The following is a 26,519-nucleotide window of genomic DNA, read 5'->3' as shown; positions in this document are numbered from 1 at the left end:
ATTTTTGTTTTCCTTTCTTATTACACACCGCTCAGGACGGGCCGATTCAGGTGACAACGCGGGTGGAGCGGCAGTCGCACCAGAGGTGAAGCGCGAGAAGGAAAATTGGTTGAATAAGGTCATTTCATTATACCGAGCCGTGTTGCTTTCGCTGAGGGTTTGTTTGAAACCTCTGAATCGAAGCAAAACATCGGGCACTGTCACTGAGTGCTGCGAGGAATGTGTGCAGCCCGTACCTGCTTCTTCTATCATGCCGATATATAGTTCGCAGAGATCAGCTGTCCCGTGCCATCTATAAAGGGTTAAAAGAGGCCGATGTCGAATCGGCATTGTAAACCAATGAAACCTTCACAGTAAACGTCATGTCACCTTTTCTTTTTCGCTCTCTAACGAAACATAAGAAAGTTATAGACTCCAGCAAGAAATGAAACGATTAGCGATATTTGATGAAAACGATAATTCCGATCGTGCTATAGAAGTAGCAGACGCGAGTGCTAGTTCTGTTTACTGACAGTTAGTCCATTTATGCACTGCGGAGTTCCTCAACAAAATATCGCTCTACAGTTGCGTACAAGAGGAACTTGTTTCTCGAATCTGCTCGTCCTTTAGCATGACTCCTGTATGGCCTGCACTCGCGCACAATCTCGTCAGCCCGTGAAGAACGAGATGATAACAAAGGTGTCGGTGGGAGAGCAAAGACAGAGGAACCGCTCTTACCTGGGAATAGGTTCGTAGCACCAGGTCTTTGGCAGCTTCAGTTGATGGCTATCGCGCACCTAACAAGCATTAAAGCATCTGAAATACGCGATCACTACGATAGCGAAAACCGCCAACAGGGTATTCTGCCTTGTCCGCAAAGTTTAAGAATAGGCAAAGTAGCCTGGGCGACTGTGAATCCATCGTCACAAACGCTTGTCAGCGCGAGACCCACTCCCGCGGACTCGTCGTTCCAGGAGATGTCCCCCAAGCACGTGCCCGCCGGTGCCTAGGCAGTGGTCAGACTATACGCATGTGACGAGCATTCATCCGCGCCAGCACCTTCCAAGTGGAAGGTGTACGGTTCAACATTACCAATGGAATTGTCGGAGCAAGCATTTTAGCGGTATGTTCTGTAGCTGGCCACCAGATACACTTTGACTATTGCATCGGCAGCATCGACCGAGAGCGCAGCTTCACTCAAAGCCGGCGCACGCTGCCTCGGGATCATCCTTGGCATCTTGCTTGCAGGGAAGAAGCGCTATGAAGAAAGCTTGTGGAACTAACTACGGTACTAAAGGTGGCTACGAGACTACTACGTGTGCTACAGGGCTACTACCACTCGTGAGGGTAAAGAGGCACACTCGCGTACCGTTGCGAGACCCAGGTGCCGCTCAGGTCGGGTTCAGAGGGCGAGGTTTCGGCGTGCCAGTTGCGAGCGAAGTCCCTGGCCCAGCGCAAGCAGCGGGCGCTGCCGTCCTCGCCCTTGGCGATAGCGCGGCCCGGGAATCCTGCGCCAGCGACATGCAAACATATGGCGTCAAAACGAAGGCCCAGCCGCTGACGCCGCGCACGGGCCACAGAAATCGTCTCCAGAACTAGGTGATCGCTTACAATCGTGGCTCTTCTCTTCTGCATCGCATAAGGCCAGGGCAGATGCCTACAGGCCTCACAAACTCGCTATGTACCTATACGTAAAATGAGATTCGTACGCGTAGCTAAGTCCTGTTACTATTATCTTTTCAATATCTACTCGCTACCGATTTCAGTGCGGTTCAAAGTCCAAGGATGGCCTTTTAGCCACGCGCTCAATGCACCGACGCCTGTAAAAAACAGGTTGATTCTGTATATATTAAAAAAAAAGGAAAACTTCAGTTGTTTTCCTTACGAGATGAGGCGTCTACCTCCAAAAGGGAACGACTATAATAAATGAGCTACTGTTGATACTAAACTTAAAAAATCTTCTTCGCCAAAGCGAGGCGGTACCTTGGCGATTCTACGAGCACATTTCTAAGTGGATGATGTAATAATGTGACAGTCATGTGCTCGGCAGTCTGACTTTGCAGTGGTTCACAAAAAAAGAGGCTCGCTTCTGTTCAAACGAACAATACAACACTGCTGTTCAATACGACTAGTTTGTACCTTGTTTGATTATGATTGTTATTTTTGTTTTGTTACCATCATCGATCTTTTTATCACGATGTCTACTTACAAAATACTTGAATTACCAGTAATATGCAACTTCCAATATTATCTTGCGGCAAATAGAAACAGAAAAAGAAAACGAAAAAAAAAAGAAGGAGACTATGAACAGACATCTCCCCTGTGTCCTCGAGGAGCAGAACTTTGCAAATTTGATTTCGAGGCACCATTCTCTCTCTGTTGGTAGCGCTCTGTTTCTAAACCCTGCAGAAGACTCACGTGATTGAATTTTTGATGGAAAATAGTGCTTCGACGTTTACGTGCCGCGAAATGGAAATCGTTTTCAGTTGCGTTAGACCCCGTGCGCGCAATTGTCATTCTGTATCACGGCTTCGATTTCTCACCAGTGAGATATCGCACACGAGAGTTCTCACGGATCACGTCACTGAGCGTTACAAACAATGTTTCACGGTTTCAATATCCCCCGCAGCAGTATATGCGGCACCCGTGCCACGAGCGCTCTATAACGCCCGAAATTTCATGTTTCTTCCAACAACTTCGCAGCTGTCGGTGCAACCACCACGCGTGCATCCGCGAAACCTCGCTGCCGTTGGGTCCGCGCAGAAGTGTATGAGCGTATAGTCGGCAAAGCGACAGTTCGCATTCTCTGGATGTGAATGTAACTCTCGTTCCTATAGAAACAACGACGACCGCGTCAACTGCACCCCAGTTTGTGCAAACAGGCCGCCGTCATTGTTAAAAGCTGGGGCCGAGATTTTGTAGTGATGACTTTTCCTCGATTTCCTCTTCACCCCATCATCTACACAACCCTGCTACTGGATTCTACCTAAATACCCGTACTGAGCAGTAAGGTCAGCAGCTTACGTCGGCAACACAGCGCGGCATTGCCCAACGAGCCCATATACTTCATATAGAGAAGAACAATAGCTTACATTGCTTTGTGAAGAGCGCGGAAAAAAAAACAACAACAACTCATTTCTTATTTGGATCTCGAAAATTCATCGAAGTTGACAAATGCCCTGTAATCAATTTGGAAACGTATTTTACAACGCTACGGCGGATCTGACAGAGACTTTCCTTGCGAGCTGTTAATACCTACGTGGAGCAACAAGGGAAATAAAATAGAAGAAAATAAAGTAAGAAAAGTAACAAAGCGGACTCTTACGAGTCACTTATACTGGCATTGTACATACCCGCACATTAAGCAGCATGACGGGAAGCGTATGACAAGAATTATATATCCGGCGCAAAAACAAAACAAAAGAAAGAAAAAAAAGCAAAAAAGTAGAACGACACACGACTTGGTTTTCTGTGCATGCACTTTTGTCTAGTATTTAGAAAAAAAATGCCAGAGTTTAGAAACAAAAAAAATGCCTTCACAGCCTTCATCTTCACAATAGCAGGGCCTCCAGGCCCCCTGCAAAAGTGGAAAAAAGTTATATGCACACAACTAAAATGCAGCAGCTTACAATAATCTGGTATAATACGCCAAACAAATCAGCAAAGTTCCATTAGTTTCAGCGAAGAATAAAGAAAAAAGATACCGATAGGTTTAGGCAGACGTCATTTAGCAGCTTTAGAAATGCGGGCACTCTGTGTCAATGTTCTCCCCGGGTGCCCCCCCACCACCACCGCCACCTTACCCTTTCTGAGGAAGTGCCTCGTCAAATATGCAAGGCCCGGAAAGCGGCTCCACAAAAGGCTGGCGATGCCGTGAGTGCTGAGTTGAAGCTCCCGCTGAAAAATCGTACCTGAACGAACCCCGCCGCCTCCGTCTCCTCGGACTCGGGTGCGCGAAGCGTCCGAAAACTTTCAGCTTAATCGGCTCGCCCGTCGCTCCACTTTCTCCCGTCGGGTGGGAAACGAGCGGCGCACTCCCGAACAGCCAAAACGAAAGGAAGAGAAACAGAAGAGGGGGCGAAAACGCGAACCCGCCAACCGGCCGGCCGCGATGCTCTTCCGCCGACAGCCAGGGCAGGGCTCGGCGCAGAGACGGGCCAAAAACAGGCGCAAAAGTTTTCACGGAGAGGGAAGTAGGGGGATAAGAGGGCGGCCCGCTCAATAAGGGGTCATGCACGACGGTCGCGCTTATTAGCGGTCGCCAATCGACCTCGACAGTTAATCAATTTGCGGCCTGCGCTTCGATAAGCGCGGAGCCCGGGCCGCACGCCTTATCAGAACGGGTAAATTTGGACAGCGCGCTAAGTGAAATGCGCGGGCCATGACTGGGAATGGGGAGAGGGGGAAAAAAAAGCCCCCTTAACGCCACTGTGCTTTTGGTCGGCATCGCTCGTTTCGTCCTTTCATTGCACTGTTCATTAAGTGAGGCATCCGAAAAGTGGAGCTCGCTTTTCCGCACAGCGCTTCCTTTTTTTTCCATCCGTCGCGTTGCTCAATGGCCGAGGCATATTCTCTGTTGAAGACATAAGCGCTATCGGTGCTGCAGATGAATAGTATAATAGTGCGACGTTGGCATCACAGAAGGTAAAGTGGGCATAGTGTTCACGTTACGTAAATGCCCAACTGTCACTCTTGTCCTGGCATATGTCATGTCTGCTTTTGTCAATTCTTATTTAGAAGCACTCGAGCTGAAATTTTTATTTCAGCAACATTGTCAGCGCCCTATGCTGGTCAAAAATGCACAGCAGGGTTGATTTAGCGTCACAGTGAAGGGAAGTCTAGAGGAAAGCCTTGCCGACACATGTCGCGATTTTTCGCTCTCTTTTCAGATCGCAAGGCTGAGATCGCGCTTAGATCTTCGCGCGTATAGGATATAAAAATAATACGTGCAAATTTTTACGCAACCGGGTGAAGCGTGACGATAGAACACGTAATTGGAACGTTCTTTCTTTTTTTTTAAGCGTTGCGCCTCTGCGATAATAACACGTTTTCCGCCTCGATCTTTTGCATCATTACCTACTTATTTCATTAGTCATAATAGGGCTGTCCTCTACATTCTCAATTGAATTTCGAAGGCCCAGGGCAGTTATTGTATCTGCGACTGAAAATGTGTCTGTCAAAAAGAAAAAAATGCCACATGAAGACTGTCATTATATTTAAGAGTGCGTTTATTTCAGTGTTTTCCTGTATGTTTCTTTTTCTTTATATCTCGGTTTTATTTAGCGTTACCTAATCATTTGCATTTACAAGACAATTGATAAGCAATTACTTTCAAGAGCCAATCATTTCTTTATATATTATTCAAGTAACACATAATATTACGCTTTTTTACGCGGTTCTTTATATAACAAATAGCTTACCTACGTGAAGACTGTTCAACATTCAGATTTCTCATATGTTTATGTAAGCAAGTTTATGTAACATAGCTTGACGGGTATAATTTCATGACAATGATGACCGACGGATTCGGCACATCTCATTACGCAGGAGTTGCTAAGTGGCACGTGGATCTTAGGAGCCAGACAATCGGCTGTTGTGAGCTCGAAGAACGCCACCATGAAGGTGACGAATATATCGGGAACTTTTTACGAATACGCTCCAGAATACGCGAGTCAGATTTCCGTTGGCCACGTTGGCCACATTTCGATGGGGGGTGAAATGCAAGCACGAGCTGCAAGCACGAGCTGTCCGTGTAAGGAGTGGGATAGTCTTGACGACTTTGAGAAAAGGAGTGTGGGCGTCTACACGAAGACAAGGGGTAGGGATGAAGAAGAGGGCGTCGTTCGTGAGCAAGTCATGGTGAAGTGTTCAAGTCAGACATTATAAAAGAAGCCAGTGATGGCGAGTGGAAGGAAGGAAGAAAGGAAGAAAGGAAGGAAGAAAGGAAGAAAGGAAGGAAGGAAGAAAGGAAGGAAGAAAGGAAGGAAGAAAGGAAGAAAGGAAGGAAGAAAGGAAGGAAGAAAGAAGGAAAGAAGGAAAGAAAGAAAGAAAGAAAGAAAGAAAGAAAGAAAGAAAGAAAGAAAGAAAGAAAGAAAGAAAGAAAGAAAGAAAGAAAGAAAGAAAGGAAGGGAAAGGAAGAAAGGAAGAAAGGAAGAAAGAAAGAAAGGGATGTCAGCCAGTTCTTAGACCGGCTGGCTACCCTGTGCTGGGGGAAGGGGTAAGGGGGATAAAAGACGATAGAAGAGAGATGTTACAAAAAAAAGGGAGAGCAAAGAAATGGCGATTGGCATTGTCAACAATGTCTTTGATGCGACAATAATGTATGCTTTCGTATGATTTTCGGCGTGGGGAAAGCTTTGCATTCTTGAGCACTCGATGTCGCATTTGGGGGTGAGTGCAGGGCTAAATGCTAGTGCACTTAAATTTAATTGAGTATTATGAAAAACAGGTTAATTGACATCATTCCGGCATCACTTAAAGGCAGCACTGTTGCCTTTGGCCGTAAAAACAGCGTTGATTGTTATAATCTTAAAGGCCTTTCTTAAACTCGTATATCTGTACATGACTTAGTGGTTCTAATAATCACTGACAATACGCTATGCCATACAGTCACGAGCAGGTTACTTATGTTCCTTTTGAAGAGTGACGGGTTTCTGGCTCTCGCTTTCTCGGGAACTGAAGTGGCCAGGAGGAACTGCGCACTGTAGTTCCTTGGATCACTGCCAATGAAATGCAACTCGGCGAGTGCCGACAGACATCGGCCATACGGTTACGCCCGAGCCAAAACATACACGATGCCCATTGGATACTTGCGAGCGCCTTTCCCCCGCATACCAGGTGCATCGGCAAACACTGGGCAGGCCAGGCAGCGGTGGCTGCACCTGCCTCGTATAACAAACGGCGCACTCGGCGTACAGCAGCTCGTGATTACCGTCGACCAGATTCTGGCTCCGAAGGAGAAGCCGTTCATTAAGAATACAGCACAGGGAAAAGAAAACAAGGGAGAGCAGCGCGGAAGGCTTCTTGCACATCATGAATTCTTCTGAGCTGCGGCAGTGCGCCGTCACTGAATCGATTCTCTCCTTCCGCCATTCTGCTGGCCACGCAGGAGCTACTGGCCTCGGCGGGCCCTTTGTCTTGCCTCCTTCGACACGTTGGGAAATCTATTTTAAGCCTCATTAGGCCGATAATTAACATCGGCTTATGCTGCAAATTGGAGCGCGGCCATTGTGAAAAGGGGCCATGGAAAGGTTCCACGCGAGTGGGCAGTCTGCGGGAACGGCGCTTGCGTGGGAGAAGTCGATGCGGGCAGAGTTCGCCGCGTCGATGCCCGTCCACGCCGCGGCCGCAGATTTGCACGCGGCTGCCGCAATTCGGGCCGGTTATTAGGCGGCGCGGAACGCATGCACGGCGCCGGTGGGCTCTCTAATTTCATATGGCCGAGGACATCTCCCATCGATCCGTATCGCTCGCTCAGGATGGCTGCAAAGATTGAACTCAGCCACGACACCGCGACGCTTGTCCGGAACTCTTGGGAGACACCTTGATGGAGCTGCTTTCATATTCCACAATTTTCTGCAATGTCGGAATATCGCAGTACGTGTGAGGATGTTGCTCTTGGGGCGCTTCTTAATTACAGTCCAGTGGTGTAGCCAGGGGGTGGCACACCGGGCCCGTGCTCCCCTCCCCCCACCCGAAATGTTTTTCTCCCATGCGATACAGAGCACAAAATGACACTCAACCACACTTACCTGCCTGGACCCCATGTTGGATCAAGGGGGTGCCTCACCTTCCCCCTCCAACCCCGAAACAAACTTTTGGCTACGCTACTGTTACGGTCCCAAAGTTTTCTAGTAATATTTCGTACTTATACTAATTGAAATTGTGTATGTTATTGTAAAAAAAGTATCTGGCTATTTACAACACACTAATCTGTAATACAGTGCTAAATATGATGGGACAACGGAGGCGGAAAAATTTTAAATTGTGATAGTACTTTCTTATAGAACACAGGGGGGAAAAAAGGCACTCTTATAGAGGATGCTTGACAATCCAGAGAAGTCGTAAAAACGAAGGAGAAGCTCCTGCGTCAGTGAGCCTCGACGTGTTGGGCGCTGAAGGCGTCTCTCAGACATACAGTTAATTTTATTTTTTGATCCGAAAAGCTTCACTGCATTGTATTTTAAGGGACTGATAAAGTGAACTAGGCAAGTTTCGAGGAGTTGTACTGCGCCACAATTACCGACATACGAGGAAATACTCTAGAAATTAAATTTAGAACTTCATTAACTTCAAGAAATGCCAAGACTTGCCTTGCCTTTCTCAAAGTTACATCCACTCTCTACAAAAATAAAGCTAAAAAAGCTTTGTTAGTCTAAGTTAACTGAGTATTCCTATATATATTCTCTCAGTTGGGATTCAGGAAGTACGATGGTCAGGACCTCTATTCACAAAACCTTCCTACGTTATAATCGTTCGTACGAAAAATTTCAGCCAATCGCGATGCTAAACATATCATCAGCGAAGCCTACTGGTCCATGGCGAAGGGTAGTTACAAAAGAAATGCTTTGTATTTTGGGGTCCAAGGCCCATATACACAAAAGCACTTACTCTAGGAAAGTTCGTGAGAGAGCATTTCCACCGTTCCTGACGCTACACGCCGTGGTAGTTTTACAGGTCTGCATAGCAGGTAAGGTGTCGCGCTGCTAAGCTCGAGGATAAGGGTTCGATTCCCGGCCATGGCAGCTGCATTTCGATGGGGCGAAATGCAAGGACACTCGTGTACTTAGATTTAGGAAGGAAGGAAGGAAAACGGGAGAGAGGAAAGACAGGGATGTTAACCAGTTTGGCATAACCGGTATGCTACACTGTACAGGGGGAAGGGATGGGGGAGATTGAAAGAAGAGTAAAGAAAAAGAGAAAGAGAGGGGAACACACACGCATAACTTCACAGCGCAGAGCGGCAGTCTTCTGCGGTATGCGGCATCATTAAAAAGTCTACAGCTGCTCGTGTAAGTCTGTTGTCTTTAGGAATTTGAGCAATGCCTTGGTTGCTTGAATTCTCGATGACTTATCAGGATGACATTGGAGAATTGTTTCTAGTGTCAACGGTCTGTTGTGAAGACGAGCGAGAGCGAATATCAGGGATCGTCTCTGCGCAGCGTAGCGGGGACAGTCGCAGAAGATATGCTGCAAGGTCTCCTTACTTAGACTTAGGTGCACGCTAAACAACCCCAGGTTGCCAAACTTAACCTGGAGTCCCTCACTACGGAGATCATATCGTGATTTTGGCGAGTAAAACCTTATAGTTACAATAAACTCCTGACGCTGAACATATAAGTAACGGAGTCAATCTGGCCAGTGAGCACTTACGAACGTGAAGCATTGTGAATTGTGAATTCGGCCCCAGAATTCTAAACGCTCTATCTTGCCTGGAACACTGCGCGTGCGATATTCGACCCCGAATCACAAAACGAAGTCCACCCAGTCTCAAAAATGAGTGATAAGCTAATCTATATTTATTATTCGATATCATTATCGCAACCTTTGAAAGCTAACGCAATCAACACTTGTTCATAGTGCCACAAGATTGCAGCGCGAATCCCGGAAGTCGGGGTGGCGCGCACAAAAGACGGCCAATCGCAGGACGCGGAGGTCGAAAAAGGCGGCACTCGAGTGGAAATAATACCGGCAACCCTTGTCAGGCTCGAGCGGCTTGAAAGGTGTCAACTTTCGCACCACTTGCCTCACGTCAGCAGAAAAGATTACGCAGTGAAGAAGCTTCGCTATTTTCTGTAAACATTATTAGCACTGCACGAGAACAGCACCAAAGCGGCCACGGGGGGCATTCGCAGTGCTGTTCGATCAACTGTGACGTCGCATTCAGCCTGGATTAAAAACATAACTCGAAGCCAAAAACGCATAATACAAGTAGCGGGAAGAAAAAAAAAATGCATTTAGCGCGTGTTTAAGTTAAACTTATTGCATTAAAAAAACTAAAAGTGTGGCGGTTTTTTTTTTCTTTCTACAAGGGAGCCAGATGCACTTTAAATGAAGCTGAGAAAAACGCGCTTTTTTGCTACTGCCAATATGGCCGGGCCTGCTCGAACAATTTTTTGGCAGTGTGTTGTTGTCCCCTAAATACCTCAAATCTATATTGCGGCTAATATCTATATAGCCCACTATCGTCGGTATTCAGGAGTAAACTTTGTATTTGGCTCTTCTATATTGGAACACTTCATTTGGGCTTGCTGGATGGCCCATAGCTGATCGTCGAGGTGGGAGCTGCGCAGGGCAGCGCACCATCTCGACGAGAGGGTCCCGGTAGTAACAAAGAGGCAAGACCTCGACGTCCCCACGTGGGAGGCCTAGGCCAAGGAACTTAAATTGCTGGTTGATAATAAAGTTTATTCCTCCTCCTTCATTTGGGCTTGAATTAACTCGTAAAAGAAATCTAAAACGATTCGATTGTACGGTATAGCAATATTCTGCGATAAAGTTAACGTCATCCTTGTGCTTCCGTCGGTGCCGTCCTCCGTCGCATGCGCGTAATGGCGACGACTAGACTTGAAGAGCGAGTGGTCCTTCCTGGCAAAAGGCGCACTATTCTAGATTGTCGGCAGCGTCTTCTTGTTCTTGGCGTCTATTGAAGGCATTGAAAAGTGCTACAGCTCTTCTTCTTCTTCTTCGGAGCTCGTTTTTTTGCCGTGCCGCTTCGAATAACTCCTTCTTCTTCAAGGAATAGATCGGTGCCCGATATCTTCATTTCATATATCTTTCATTTCAAATATACCGTCTTGGAGCGAGAGAAGTACATGATACTGTAGCGCTAAACTAGAAAACAAACACTAAGAGGCAAAAAGGAGTAGGAAAGTCGGCCTCTTACTCGTTTTATTCGAGTTTTGCCCTACAACAACGTGTCCTTCAGTAAGTGCCAGCTCGCCCTAGAAAAACTAATTGTGGAACGTAAACACGATAGCGAAGCAACGAAGACACTTGTGAAACAGATTGGATGAGACAATGTTGGTTGTTTTGGTCACGATTGTTGACGCAGCGCTAATGAATGTGGCTCAGTTTGATTGAAACACATCCCCCAGTTGGCTCATTTTTGATTATAAACTGCCGTTTTGAGTTCACGTTACAATCTGGAATTGCTCCATTCTGATTCCAACTGTTTTAGAAGTTAAAGATACTTAGACGCGCTTTACGCTCCCGTGAAATTTAACACAGTTTCGGTTTCTGCATTTGGCTCTTTTTGAAAAAAAATGCCACAAGTATTAATGTTAGAACTGAATAGCTTCCGAAATTCAGCTATACTGGACTGAACCTAAGCGCTCATGACACATGTCAAAACCGAAATGTTTAATCACTCGCTCAATCAATTGTGGGCTAAGCAAATGATAATGAAGAAAGAACTTACTCTAAACAAGTACTCTGCTCTCTATACTGCACCGAGAAAGCAAAACCCATGTCCGTTATATTTTCCTTGGAGTAAGACACCTGGAGCATACGAGAATAGAAGATAAATGAAAACGAGTGCTTCACTCAACCTTGCAAATTAAAACATTGAATGTATCCTGGACTCCAGTCGGGGGAAGTTGGGGTGGCGGTAAGTGGTGACGTAAGGAAGTGATCTGCAGCTCCCCCCCCCCCCCCCCCCCCCCACGACCTCCCTCATCTTTTTCATCCAATGAAGCAACGATTCCATTTCACCTATATTTATTTTCCGAGTGGTGCATTGCACACGCTACCATCAGTGTCACCGGCAGGGTTGCCAGGTGGGAAAGAGAAAAAGTAGCCGAAAATTGACAGAACTAGCCGAAAAGTAGCCAACTTAAGACACGGGCAGTCGAAGTAGCCAAAAGTAGCCATGCATGTGTGAAAACAATTACGAAGATTTAATTTAAACGGCTATGTTTACTTAAGTATGGTGCGAGCATTTGAAAAGCGGCATTTAAGCATGAATTGTTGACCTTTTCGTTCCGCACAATGAAGTGCCTTCCGCTGTTGCGAAAGTGGCAACCTCTTAACGCGTTTTGCGTGATTTTTCTGAAACGTACTGGAAGTAACAGCCTTTTGGAGACAATAAAAATGACTACAGCATGAGTGTGCTAAAAATAAATTACTGTGTTTCAATCATAAGTTGTAGTAGTATTAATTTCGTGGGGACCACGCACACCGGCTATCTGGATGGGCGCTGCCACTCGCTTTGGCCGATAGCTGCTGCCCCAGCTCGAGGAATGCGCTGCGCGGTTTCTCGTCCATCATTCGGGGCAGGCACAGATTAATTTCCCGGCGCAGCGCGCGGGCTACCCCTTTTAAACCGCGCACCGCCACTGCGCAGCACGCGGCGCTACGTCGAGATCGCCGACGTGTGGTTCCCACAATTCACCTTCACGATCATTGCTTGCGTGGTGACGAAATCCGAGCAGAGTTAGTATTCCTGAGTCGCCGTCCTTATCAATGTCCAATTAATGGCGCAAGGAGTTCGTCAAACGTCCGATTTCAGATGTCGTTGCATGCAGCGCTTCCGATTGTCCAGTTCACTTCCAACTTCGGTTTAAAGTCGCATTAAGCAATAGGGCGTTGTCAAAGCTCGGGCGCCACGCAACAGTTTACCCTGAATTCCAGCCACACATTCGAAAGTCTGCTTTTGTCTACTGGAAGCGCGAAATTAAATCTTGGGAGCAGGGAACAGACCTTGGCCGCCATGTTTTCGCACCATATACTCGAACGACAGCGGTGACGTCATCGCCAGACATTCAAATTGTGGCTAGAGTCGAGGGAACATAAAAGTAGCCAAGAAGTAGCCAAGTCGCTAAGACGTTTTTTCTGCCGCCACCGGCCTAGAAGAGTAGCCAAATTGCCGCAAAGTAGCCAAACCTGGCAACCCTGGTCACCCGTTCGCAAATGGTGGATGATATAAAAAAGGAATATGGCCGAGCAGGTGGATGAGTCGTCCATTGTACTGGCCGTATCCGTTTCGACAAGTAAACTTGTCGAAACGATGGCTTCACCAACATTACCTGTTCAAAGGCTTTTCATCACTTCAGGCCTCTTACAAGGTTAGTTACTTAAATACTGGCAATAATTAACCACTGACTGTTTGGCTCAAAATGACAGTGTTTAATCGTATTGAATTCCATTGTCATTGCAACTTGTTTCTAGGGTGTTGTTTTGGAGCTCGTTTAGAAAAGGAAACACGTGCATTGGCTGGCGGGCTATTCGCTGCTTCCATCTACCTACTATCCCCTGTCTCCGTTTTTCTTATTGTATCGGTGTTCTTCATTTGTTGTTGTTGTCGTTACTTCGTGTGCTATGCAACGCCAGTGCACAGAAGGCTGACTGAGGCCCAGATGGGCAGCTCAACTTCGGTATGCTGTCGCTGGCGGCTGCTTTTACTCAGGCCTGAGACGCTAATGGCTTCTCGGTAATTAACTCATTACTTAACTTCTCAAGTGCGGCAGCTCTCGCAATATGTCGGAACTGCGGCACCAAGACGGCGGCCGCTGTTTGAAAATGAGTCCATGGTATTCTGCGTCCAAGATTGACACGCGCGGCGAGTAACAGCTATATACGAGAATTTCCGCTACGGTGTTGGGGGGGGGGGGGGGGGGGCGGTAGCCACTTACCTCGAGCTCGACAACGAGAAGCCACATCTCCCGACTTCCATGCAATTAAGAAGGATCAGCGATAAATCGCGGCAGGTTTTGCGCTTTTTTGTTGCTGCGCATCTGTGACAGGAACTTGTAGTACTGCCCTTTCTTTGGTGCGCGCTACTTTTCTCTCCATCATGTTTCTTCCTGTTGTCGATTGAGGTCGCGTAATTGCGTCTATTTTTTGTTTCTTGCGGCCACACACGTGACGCAGGATTACATCAGCTGACTCACAATATTGCTCTGAGCCAAGTGAGCTCTAAACATGTGTACATTTCCGAAACCAAACCTTTGCTAGAAGCCGTCAATCCTTCGAATTAAGTTGCGTAAAGGTGGATTGCCCTTGAATGAAATGTACCAGCTTTTGCATGTCTGACACGGCCATCACTTGAGTCGCTTAAATCGAGTTGATTCTCTTGCATCTGTATGGAACGTATACGGAAGCAAAACGCGCCTCGAGCAATGACGCGTGTCTCTTGCCTAGACTCAGCAGGCGTGATTTCTCTGCAATTCTAGTAACTCAAAGTACGGAAAAGATCAAATTAGGCAACTGCAAGATTATCGGTCTCTCTGAATGCCTGCTGTTTTTCTTTTCTTAACGGAGACGCTTGTCCTGGTTTTATTCCTGCGATTTTTTCTCGTAATGTGCAACGTAACTGACGCCTTAAGAAAAAACTGCGCAGCAGGACGAGACACCAAGAAAGAACTGACGAAAACGTTTTCGTCAGTTCTTTCTTGGTGTCTCGTCCTGCTGCGCAGTTTTTTCTTAAGATGTTCCCGTACCAACTCGCCCAACTTTCAACCATTGTAACTGACGCCAGTGCTCGTTATAATTATTGTTTTCTCACGGCTTGCTATACGCGCATAAATTTCAATCGTAAGTCTTCAATACGCTCACCGCCGTGTTACTTCACCACATATTTAATTATGAAGGCTGAAATCAAATAGCTTTACCCCCCAACTTATTTTCGACCGTCACTATCAAGCAGCGAATCGCAGCGTGAGTGACTCAGTGTGTCATGTTTCTTTCAGGGCACTGCCCGTCAAGGCAACCACGAATGGCTTCGTCTCTCTTCCATGCTGCAGTGCATTTCCACCTGGGTCGCGTGGACAATTAACGAGAGGACGTGCGTTAAGCCGCGGCTCAAACCGTTTAATCAACGAGGCCGCTCTGGGAGCGCAGGACATACCGGTCTATACAGCTCTCTCTGGGACGAAACTGAAAATATTTATCCCGACCCCCTACCCTATCTTTTAAATTTACGTTATCATTTCTTGTGTGTGCTATCGCTCGCCTTATTAAAATGGTTCAGTCTGTTTCGCTTTGTGCAGTTGGCAGGAGGCGGAGCAGGAAGAGGAAGGAAAGGCAGGAAGGTCAACCAGATGCGCGTCCGCTTTGCTATCCTACGCTGGGGGAAGGGGATTAAGGGATTTTCATGGAGTAACTTATACAGACGTTTACGTTTATAGCAAGAGCGATATGTGTATGAGCGGTGAGCTTTGACGAAAACAAATAAGCGCTTTCGCGTCCCTGTTTGGGCTGGGAGAGAATGACCGTGAGTAATGGCAGCTTCATGGGCCACATTGCATTCAATCCGGTAAGCCCGAAGCCCGCAGACAAGACGACAGCGCTCTTCCTTCGCTCTGAAGCGGAACTCCGGCGCTCTATGCAAAAGTGTGACGTGCATAACGTTGTTATGGATTCCTACATTTGTTAAACGCTGAGCTGTTTTATTCTAAATAGAAGCGAGCAATATTCGGCTGCTACGGCAGCAAAGTGTGCACCCGGAACGCCGGCAACCAATGACACGACGCATCCACCGCGGAAGTCGTGCAGCGTGTGAGCGTTCGATGCATACCTTGCTGAAGATGTGCTGAATTGAAGTTCTTTTTGTGAACTAAATACGTGCATGGGGGGCGGCGAAACAAGTCCGCGTGCCTAATACAACTTGCCGTACGCTGCTAAAAGTTTCATTTTGCTTTCTTCAGACAAGGCAGCGTGCATTTTTCTACTTTCGCGTCACCTGGACTGGCAGTACCAGTCTTTTACGTAACCGCTTGTTTCTCTTTGTATATAAACGTAAGTGACAATCAATCAGTGCGCCCTTTCTGTGTACAAAAAAAAAAAAACTGTCTCAAAAGTTGTTCGCCTTCTCGGAATGGGCACACACAAAAAAAAAAGAAAAGAAGAAGCAGCATGTCTTTAAAACATACAAGCACCAAATGGAAGGGAAGCAAAAAGAAGGAAATAAATGTTCGTTCCAGTTTACATCGGACAGCCGCATTTGTCCTGTTCTGGCGCGGAGGAGAGGGGGGGGGGGGGGTTGGTAAAGCAGGGGTTAAGCGGAAAGAGATATAAAATTTCGCGTGTCGAGTGGCCAGCAGCGATGTTTTCGTCACCTCCAAAAAGAGGCACCACACTCTGCGCACAAAAAGAGGGGTTCGATCTGCCGTGCCGCTAACGTGGAGAGGCAGCTGGAAAATGACGCGAAAGTTCACATGGGCTTGCGTGAAGTTATACTTTTGACCAGCTTACCGATATGTGCATGCTGAAATACCACAACGACTTGTAGTAATGTCGCAAATTGGGCTAGTTGGAATAAACTTATGGCGCAAACAAGACAACAGACATGTGCAGCGCCTGTGTCACGCACTTTCTTCGGTCTCTTGTCTTGCTTGCGTTGGCCGTCACGGTGTACAATGACTCGCTTCTGCGAGAACATGTGCGATTCACTTAACGAAACTGTGTACAACGTCCCCTCTGAGGTGGTCGTCCCTTCCAACGATCTACCATTTTCAGCAACTCCTCTATTCTTATAAACCTACGCGTGATTGATTTTCTCTGATAGCGCGCAATAATCTCAGCGATATTTCTTACATATCTCTTTACACTTTGAAATAAACATTGCAGAAGTTGTATTTCTGTAAGGCATCTCATCCAGAAAACGCCCGCGAGAGATTTTATTGTGCATCTGCTTTCCAATTATAAATTTCTTTGGCAATATTTAGTCAAAGTTAGCATTCCTGTCGACTCTGTATAGGTTGCTCGTATATGTATGTGCAATCGTTGTTTGTTCTTGTCAGTGCTCAGTGTTCTCGTCGTCAATTTCAAGGGTAAATTCCCCACTTTTTCAACATTGTAAGATTGTCTACTTAGATCACTGGATCATTGGATTCAGAAAGTTCGTGTCTTTTTTAACCACCAGTAACCAGCTGATTAACGAAGCTTTATACACTAGTCGGCAAAGCATACGTGCCCATAACGTCAATAAACACGTCAGCCTTCTCCAAAGCACTGCCTCGAGCATTTTGAGCACTATTTCTATCAAATTCTAGTGTCGTTCTAGCTCTTTAAACTACCAACTTTACACCGTGTTGGCATGGGGGTGTAGGTGTAGTTTGTGTCACATTCTCTACGCTGCAACACACAGATCGAAAAGAAGAAAAGTCGTATACAATGTTCGCGTGCAGGGGACAGAACCTAACCATCACGGCGTAAAGGGACGAGACAGTTCCCAAGAGAACAAAGTTCCCTGGAACTTCGGGCTCCGTGACGTCAGAGTCCTTTAATCGGCCGGCAGCCAGCGAGCAACGCAATATATTCTAGCAACGCTACAACCTACATGCGCTCCTTATGCCGCGGCTCGTTGCCTTTGTGTGTCCCTCTTTAATGTTCAGCACAGCGCGCACGAAGAGAAAGGAAAGCAACGAACCGACACATGCAGCGTTCCCGCATCGCGAGAAACATCTCGGTGAGAGACTCTGAGCTTTTCTTTTTTTATTTTTTATTTATTTATTTTTTATACCGACCTTTAAATACTGTTTCTGCCGGCCAGCCAGATACGAGGAGGCGCTGCCTTTCTCTCGTTTTCGCTGATGTCTTCTGCCTATGTTTTCCGCATCACATTGTGCTTTTACGTGAGTAAAAAGAAATATATATGCGCGCGAGCGATAGCTTTTGTTCTTGGGACCGGCGTAACGACTCTCGGTTAAAGAGACCCACGCACGCTATGCACATCGCACCAAGTCGCGCTTTCGAGGAACTCGAATGTGAACACAGTTCGCCGCAAAACTTTCGCTCATCTTTAGTTAAGTTACCGCAGAATGCGCTGTAACAGTACCTTCGGCCTGCTCCTAACTGTTGTGACAGACTTGTGTTTTGGTATGAGCTCAACAACGCGCCCAGTACTCTAGCCCTGCCGCTGTAGTTGGGCGGTCGCTGCGGCAAGTGTGTTACTAGCGCAGTGTTGCAGTTTCGGCGGCCGCATTTTTATGGAATCGCTAAAAACATGTTCGTGCTAAGACCCTTGAAAATGCTTGTACTACATGAACATGTCCATGCTTCGAGAGAGAGATGGAAGTGAGCAGGCAAGGGCGAGGAGATTAACCAAGGACGTGCCCGATTGGTTACCTTATTACACTTCGGTAGGGGGAAAGGAAATAATGGGTGAGAAAAACAGAGGCGGGTAATGTGAGCACACAAAAGCACTCGCTAGCAGTTCACAAAAGGCCGTAAAAGCCACTTGCCTTGAAGAAGTGCGTTATGTTTTCGTTGCCACGTGCGTGCATGAATGCGTGCGTCGTGACCCTCTCGCGGCTGTGATGCGACAGTTGAGCAGCTCATGTGCCACGGCCCATCTTTCTACAATCAGTGATGTACTCAGGATGCCGGACTCCGTCGCTTGTATAAAATTACACTCTCGGAGTAGACGATTCTGGTATATTGACCTAAGGCATTAAAGTATCTGAAAAAAAAAGTACAGAATTGTTCGATAAACATGGTCTTTGGGGTGCTAGTCGAGACTTACGGAAGAACACACGCGTGCACACAGTGTACTCTTCCTCAAGACTGCCTCGACCAACACCCCGAAAATCATTTTTATTAAACCGCACCAACTTCACCAAGAATAACTTTCGTTTACATAGTTGTACTGGGCGTGAAAGACCAATGAGTCAATCAACACCTATACCTACGCACTGAGTCATTAGCCGATCTTAACTGTACGTTAACTGTGTATGCCGTTGGGCAAACTCTCGAAATTAAAAAAAAAAATTAAAAAAAAAAAAAAACTGTACGTTAAAAAAATAGGGCGAACTTTATGGCACATGGAAAGTCAAGTAACCCGATGAAGATGGCAAAAGTGTCAGAAACCTTTGCAATTTTTTCTTGGTTCTTTTTTATTGGTGCAAAACTACGAAAAGAACTACAGGACTGCAGTTCTCTACACTAGCGGAGCATAGAAAGTGCCGGCAGAGCTATTTCATTTATATGATTTCGTGTTTCATCCAGTTTTTCGAAATATATATATGAAAGACCATGGAGTCTGGGAGGAATGCTTCCAATCGTATACGCGCAGGATTTATCGACGTGCCATCGAATACAAAATGCGGTGCGCTTTTTGTTACATTTTTAGCCCCCGCTATCTGGCGAGCGCTCTGCATCTAGAGTATAAGAAACCGCAATTGGGTCAATGTTTGAGAAATAACGCTGCATCAAGCTATATGGGCTCCATCAATAAAACTCAGCGGAGGAGAATTTCGCTCTCTCAAAATTGCGCAAGTTTACTGTACAACGCGCTGGAAAAGCATACATTCCGCCCTTAGAATAAAACACAGCATAAATCTTGTAATGGTCATTCCACAGAAATTGAGACGATATACTGATTGTTGCTGGTTCCTTGGTAAATTATCGATAGCCTTTGCGTAGATTTCTTCGATTGTTCTTCGATCAAGACAAACTTGAGACAGACCATATAGCTAACTTGTTCGAGCAAAGCAAAGAACTATTATAAAGCGCAAGCGTCCGCTCGTACTGACGATCATTAAGTAAGCCTTATACCTTGACCTTACTTATATTTTGGTTGCTTGAGAAAGACACACAGAGAGCGCCGAAACGACCGCTCTCCATCCCGCGTCCCGAAGTAGATGCGAGCATAAAATGCCCCCTTGGTGGTATAGTGTATTATTTTCTTCTTTTCCATACGCTCTATTTCAACGCATAGCTGGTTTAATGGCCACATTTGGGTGGCTGTGAGCGTTGCATATGCGCAAGTCAAAGCGAGAGATAAATGTTATACGGAAGGAGGTTAACCGGAAGATAGAGTTGCGCAGTAAGAATGTTTGCCTTATTGCAAAAAAAACTTGGTCTTACCTGTTGTTTAGTCGTATTTGCCAGTGTGCTGCTGCCTACAGCGCTCGCTCGACTTTCAGAGAAGGGGGGTGGGGGCATACTTTGCGCTATGTTTTTGTCTGTGGGCAAGCAACCCAAACACACGCATGGACATGAACAACCCAACCACCCACTTTTTCCACCCGTAAAATGCGCCCATGTGATAGGGCCACAATCATGCTTGATGATGTTAGTAACCAACTCGACAATTTTCTCAAGGAGTATTTACTCTTACTATCGACTGGCAGTTTCGCGGTTTTGAGAGAGAGAGAGAGAATAAGGATGAAAAAAAGGCAGGGAGGTTAACCGGGCTGAGCCGGGTAGGCTACCCTGCACTGGGGAAGGGGGGAGGGGGAATAAAGTGAGAGAGAGGAGGAGAGAAGAGTCACTGCTGGCGTCGACGTAACGGCAGTTCTGCGCTTGACATCACAGTCAGTCCCGTTGCTGAAACTATAGAGCAGCGTATTCGTTGCTTCATGTAACTTGTATGCGCGGTCCCGTGCAACCAAAATCTTGTCGACGGTGAAGCCATGGTGGTGCTGCTGGTGTTCTCATGGAACAGACTACTGGAGGCGTCCGAGAACTGGAGTGATGGTGTCCAGCAGTTGCAACGCGCTTCGAGCTATCGGTGTCTGCATCTTGCTCAGCAGCACACGAATAGCACTCACTAGGGTGTTGACCATGCCGACAACTTGTCTTTCTTCGTCCGTCAGTTCATGAGGTACCGATGAAGTGTCCCTTTCTGTCGAAGTCTGATGTCGCTCATCAGGTGCATGCAGCATTGAGATTTTCGATAAAGCCGCCGCCTCCTCGATACAGTCCATGTACGCATGGATCAGACCCGGCGCCGCTGTCATGACTGCTCCCATGATGCTCGTTGTTCTTCTGTCCAATACTAAAAGGCTAAAACACCGCTGTTTAAATGGTGACGTACCTTTGACACACGCTTCGACTAGGCATGGATCGTGACTACTGTGGTGACACAAATCTGACGTAGGTTAGAACTACAATTATACTCACGTTGCACGGAGGACTCAACATGTTGTTGACTTGTTGTCTCTCAAATCGACAACTTGACCGTGCAAACACGGGCAAACATTTCATCGAATTTTATTTTCTCCTTCTATCACATTCTATTCCCTTCACCCGTTTTCATAGCGCAGGACAGCCCTTGCCTACTTTCTGCCGTTGCTTTCACTTGATACCTAAATCACATGCGTGACCTTTGGTGACCTTGGTTAAATGCAACGATCCATGTTGCTGACATAGCCGCCGAGACACATCACGCGAGCTACGACCTGACAAGCAAAAGTTAGCGGTCTCATAGCTGACTCTGCTGTCGTTGGCTCGCTCGCATTCATGGACAGGTGCCTTCCTACTGGCATTCTGGATGCTGGTCTTGAATTAATTTCTGGACGCCCGATTTTGAATTAAGAATTAAAGGAAACAGCCGAATGACTTCTGCGATATACATAAGCACGAGTGAGTCTACAATTTCGTTGCGCTCTGTGCGCTGACCATCGCTCCAGTTATTCGGGGCAAAATCGAATTTCAAAATTGCGAAGTTGTACCGAACGGATAACATTGAACATGCCTACACTCAGTGAGGACGGATGGTTTTCGGAGCGAATTTTGGCGAATCTTCTTCTTTCTTTCTTTTTATTTTCTTTTTTCTCTTCTTGAAGTGAGGCTGGAAGCATAACGCCTGAAAGGAGAGTCAGAAACCTTAGCGTTAGTACATTTACACAAACGCACAAAACGAAGTTGCCGCCAGCTTGCATTAGAATGTCACTGGACGCTTGCAAAGACTCGTCGTTGGCGTGATGGAAAACAGGACGACGCGGGACACGAAAAGAGCGCGTCAGCAGCGGGAAAGGAGAAGATGGACTTGGAAGCAGCAGGGCTTTCACATGTGGGGCCGAATTTCTAAGCATTGTGCCCCTCACCTCGTTCGGCCGAAATACGAGAGACAGCGCGCCGTGCCGGACAACGGGGCCAGTGCCGGACGAGCAGCAGCAGAAGGAGCGGTGTCGCGTTGCCTCTGGATGCTCGCGCCAGCCCTATCAAAAAGCGGCGCGGCGCCTGGCTTCGCTATTTTCGCCGCCAGCGAGGCCCCAAGGCGACGAACGGGTGCGGGTGGCTGAAGAGTCCGTTGTGAAACAAAGGCCGCGCGAGCGAGGACCGACTGCCACAAAGCCGGGCATCCCCATTAAAGGAAAGCACAACAAACCGGCCGCCTGAAGGGAATAGAGAAAGCAAACGGTCGTTTGGAAGGAAAATAAAACGAAACTTTTATTGATCGCGCCGTGAGGAAAGCACGTTCCACGCGAGTTTTCCGGACTTGTTTCCTTGGCCCATCTGTCTGGCCGCTTTGGATCGTTCCGGCTGTCGTTCCGCCTTCCCTTCTCGCAAGCTCGTCGTTCTCGAATTCGCGACGCAGACGCATCCCGGGCTGGCTGCGAGACCCTCGCCACAAGTGCGCGAGCCGACGGCGACGCGGACACCACCGTGCTGGTTACGAAGAGAGACGTAGCGCCCCGGCAAAGAATAAAAAGCCAACGGCGACGAGAAAAACAGAATCGAGTTAAAGGAAGACGACGACGCCAGGACCCGGAGAGAGGGACCAGGGGGCCAGAGCCCCGCGAGAAAGAATGCGACAAAGGGCGGCCCGTGAGAGCGGCGGCTGCCGCTCGTCGCTGCGCGGCCGAAAACGACACCGCGAGGCGGCTAAGGCAGCCAGCCAGCCAGCCAGCCAGCCAGGACGATCCGGTAAAGAATGTTCCAAGGGCCAATTGTGCGGGCCCTGTGCAGAGGAGAAGGCGCCCGGGCGCACGCACACACAGATGGATTCCACCGGAGGTCTCGCTCTTCGCGTGGCGCGTGTGTCCACCATCGCTGCTGTCCTGGGCTTGGCGTGCAACTTCATAAAGCTCCTCATTCCCTTGGCTGGCTGAGTCGGCCCGTATGTGCTTCTGCGTGCTCGGCTGTGCGTGCGTGCGTTCCAAGCGGAGCTCAGTCCTAAAGAGACACCGAAGAGAACAAGAAGAAAACAAATCGTGGCAACCGAAAGTAAACACAGGCGGGGAAAGTGAAAGGGAACACGACCCGCCGAGGCACTCTTTGTGTTTTATTATTTTTTGCTTCTTCCGCTCTCTGGTGTCCGCGCGTGCTCTCAGGCGCAGCAAAAATTGGCAACGCGCGCGCGCGGGATCAAGGGAGCACAAGAAATAATAATGATGTAGAGAAAGTCCAGGGGACAGGTTTATAGAGAAGCCCGTTTAAAGTTGTGCTTTCCCAAGATCATCCGAGAAGAGAAAGCAAAGCGGCGCAGCTCAAGATGAGAACTACCCCGGGGACGTTATTAAATTAATAAGAAACGCCCAGACCACGGCTGCCGTCCGTGCTCATTCGAACCCCGTGCTCGACGACACAAAAATCATCGGCTGGGCCGATCCCACGACTTCGCGCACGGCGTTGAGCCCCGTTCAGTTCCAGAAACAGAGCAGCGAAGCTATATGTAGTTCCTTTTTTTTTATCTCCGCTTCTGAGAGACGCTGGAAACCCTTGAGGGGCTCCACGAAATCCTACGTGTACACAAGGCTCGATGAAGAGCCTCCTCTATCTTCCCGCTTAAGTTTGTCCGGAGCTCCATCCACCAAGGCCGCATGACGACAACGCAGCACATGCAGGGCTTACATGCATATACTGTCGGGATTTCAAAGGAGAAACAGAAAAGAGCAGATCTCTACTGGGAGAGCAAAGTTTTTGAGCGGAGAAATAATTTCCGTCGGGAGACGACCGCAGTAGACATAAGAGCCCCATGGCCAATCTTCCTTCTTTGTCCCGGCCTTAGCTGGGCACCCGCACGCGATACGGAATGAAGATGAGCCGTTCGGTGCTGTTTTATTCACGAAACGGGCGACCCCGATATATAGGAAGCGAGCAGTTTCGGAGCTAACAGAAACAAAGTACTGGCCATCTCTTCCGCTGTCTCTTATAACCAAGATTTCTGGCGCGATTCTGCAGATATATCGCCTGAGCAGAGATAGCGGTTGGCATTGGATCAAACGAATGTATTTCACTCGACCGAATTCCACATGTAAATAATGACCACGGTCCGCTGGTTCCTCGCTTTCTCTTAAACGTGTACGTGGTCCCTGTAATTGGTTTAGGTTGCCGCGGAACCGTTATAGAGACAAGTTATAGACACATTCGAACCGTTACAGTGGCACTCAAGTACGCAGCCCGCAGAGGCCTTGCGGACGACGCGCATTGGTGTCTCTATTTGTCTACATCTGCCCCCAGACCCCTTACATAGGCATAGATTGGCCATTGGTGCGATGCAAGCGCTTTTTAAGCCTCTAGCGCGATATTGCGCAATAACTGCAGTTTGAGCGTTTAGTGTTCATGCTCTTCGGACAAAAGTGCTATTAATTATGGTTTGTTATAATTCGAGCCTACTCCTAAGTACTACCGTGAGATGACACAGGGACCGAAACAGAACGGGCCGGCGAGGGAGAAAGGAATTTGAAGGAACAACTGCTCATCGTTACCAACTATGAAACTTCAATTCCATGACAGACAGAGAAGAAAAAAAAGTAGGTGAACAAAAGCAGGGAGTTAACCAGGGGGTGGAGAGACAGGCAGAAAAGATGAGAGCAAGCTAAACCACACATACAATCCAACAGTGTAGCAGGCAGCGTTGTCGAGGCATGTTTAGCAACTCGAGCGGCAATGTAGCAGAGCTTTCTAAGGAGTTCTGGGACCACATGCCTACATCGAACTTCTAAATGCGTAGCACCTAAGCGGCCCGGCTTGTCGTCCATCCACTGTCTCATGTCGCATGGTCACGCAGTGGTCAATACAGGCCTAAAACGAGGCTAACAACGCTCACAACTAGAGCAAAATAAACTAACAAGGTCTAAAATATTATAAACTACAGAAATAACGAATAATTAATCGGTATAATTTACCTAAAATCGCGAAAACCCATTCTGAAACATCCGGCTGATACCCGCGCCGCGGTAGAGAGGGCGCCACCGCCTCGCAAGCGCGCGATTGCCAAGGGAACCGCTGGGTTGCCCGTGCCACGTACTTTCTCAGGTTTCACGGTAGTGGAGCTGCACTAAGCGCAGGATTTAGAACTACACCACGACCTACACAAGAATGACATTAGCGCAGGATTTTTAATTATTTAATATTCCATTCTGTTTGAACGACTGGAGCGGCCTCGTGTTAGCTCTTGTCAGCTGGTGAGTCTTGTAAAGAAAGGATGTACAGAAACAATGTACAGTTGAAACAAGATAGTGCATATAAAGTACCTAGGCGTGCTACTGTCATCTGAATGTTCATGGAGGCCTCAGGTGGACACTCTCATAGCCAAAGCTGGTAAGGCTTTAAATTTCATTCAAAGAAACCTTGCGATGTTGGTATGTCAATTTGAAACGTATGGTATACACTTCTTGTATCAGACCTACAGATCTTAGAATACGGTTGTGTCGTGTGGGACCCCGCCGATGTAACCTTCATTGCTGCTCTTGAAAAAATACAAAATCGTGCTGCCAGGTTCGTCTTGGGATGGTACGGAAGGAGGGAGAGCAGCACTGCAAGAAGGCTGAGCTAGGATGGGAGTGTCTTTCTGACCACCGCCATAAACAGAGATTAAAATTTCTTTTTTTGATTTACTATAATAAAACTGGAATTAAAAGAGAAATTTATCTACACAAACCTCATTACACTTCAAAAGTTTTGGTCATAGTTGCAAAATCCTGGAATACCCAGCTAAAACGAACATGTGTGCCATTTCTTTTTTTCCTACAAGAATTAAACAGTGGAACAGGCTAACTGAAAAGCAAGTACATAGTGGGAACGAAGATGTATTTTATTCAATGCTGTAATCCCGTGCTGTAACCTGAACGAAGATGTATTTATGTGTGAACAAAGTTGTATTATGTGTGTGAACGAAGGTGTATTTCAGTTATTTATGTGTGAACTAAGTTGTATTATGTGTGCGAACGAAGATGTACTTCATTTATTGATGTAACCCCCCTGCTATAACGCCTTCGGGCGCTGCGGGGTATCTGATGAATGAAGACTAAAGAATAATAAAGATCTCACGCATTCAGGGAATCGAATTCATGCGAAGCCATGACGAGTAGCTGCCTATGCCGCATTTTATTATTTTTTTTTTTCGCTTTGAGCCAAGTCATGCTTGTGGATCGACGCCTATGTGTAAAGTTTTTAGTTGTGTGCACATTGTGGGCTACGATGCTGGCTCTTAGCCAGCAACCACGTGGTTGCTGGCTGAGAGCCGTTGCAGCACGTCTGTCAGCGCTTGTCTGCTACATTAAAATTTCCAACTATAAGAAGCGATATGTCTCTCTTGTTTAAACCACGCAAAGTGTATTATGAAAGCACCCGCCGTGGTAGCTTCGCACGTAAAGTGTCGCGCTGCTACGCTCGAGGGCACGGGTTCGATTCCCGGCCATGGGGATTACACTTCGATGGTGGAGAAATCGAAAGAACACCCCATATGGGGCTTAAATTTCGGTGCACGCTAAAGAACCCAAGGTGCCATGGGTTCTTGCCACATTAATCCTGAGTTCCCCACTGCGGCCTGACTCGTAACCATGTCGCAGTTTCGGCCCGTAAAACGACAAAAAGAGAGAGAGAGAATAAACGTTTATTGTGAGCAAGCGCACTGTGCGCTTAAGGTG

The 26,519-nt window shown here is 47.3% G+C and overlaps 1 protein-coding gene and 1 long non-coding RNA gene across 2 annotated transcripts in view; one reads left to right on the top strand and one right to left on the bottom strand.

The window, feature by feature from the left end:
* Positions 1-26,519, bottom strand: part of LOC119378007 (protein APCDD1) — a 203,153-nt gene that overhangs the window by 144,465 nt on the left and 32,169 nt on the right. The window contains exon 2 of the mRNA XM_037647283.2: positions 1,349-1,487. Coding sequence (XP_037503211.1) covers positions 1,349-1,487 — 139 coding nt within the window. The remainder of the gene's footprint in view (positions 1-1,348; positions 1,488-26,519) is intronic.
* Positions 25,289-25,908, top strand: LOC125756531 (uncharacterized). The gene is made up of 2 exons (XR_007414577.1): positions 25,289-25,769; positions 25,824-25,908. It is a non-coding gene; the product is annotated as an uncharacterized LOC125756531 (long non-coding RNA).

This window comes from Rhipicephalus sanguineus, chromosome 1, assembly GCF_013339695.2.
Source record: "Rhipicephalus sanguineus isolate Rsan-2018 chromosome 1, BIME_Rsan_1.4, whole genome shotgun sequence".
NCBI lineage: Eukaryota > Metazoa > Arthropoda > Arachnida > Ixodida > Ixodidae > Rhipicephalus > Rhipicephalus sanguineus.
Note: the sequence above shows the minus strand (reverse complement) of the source record. Positions and strands in the feature narration are given on the sequence as shown.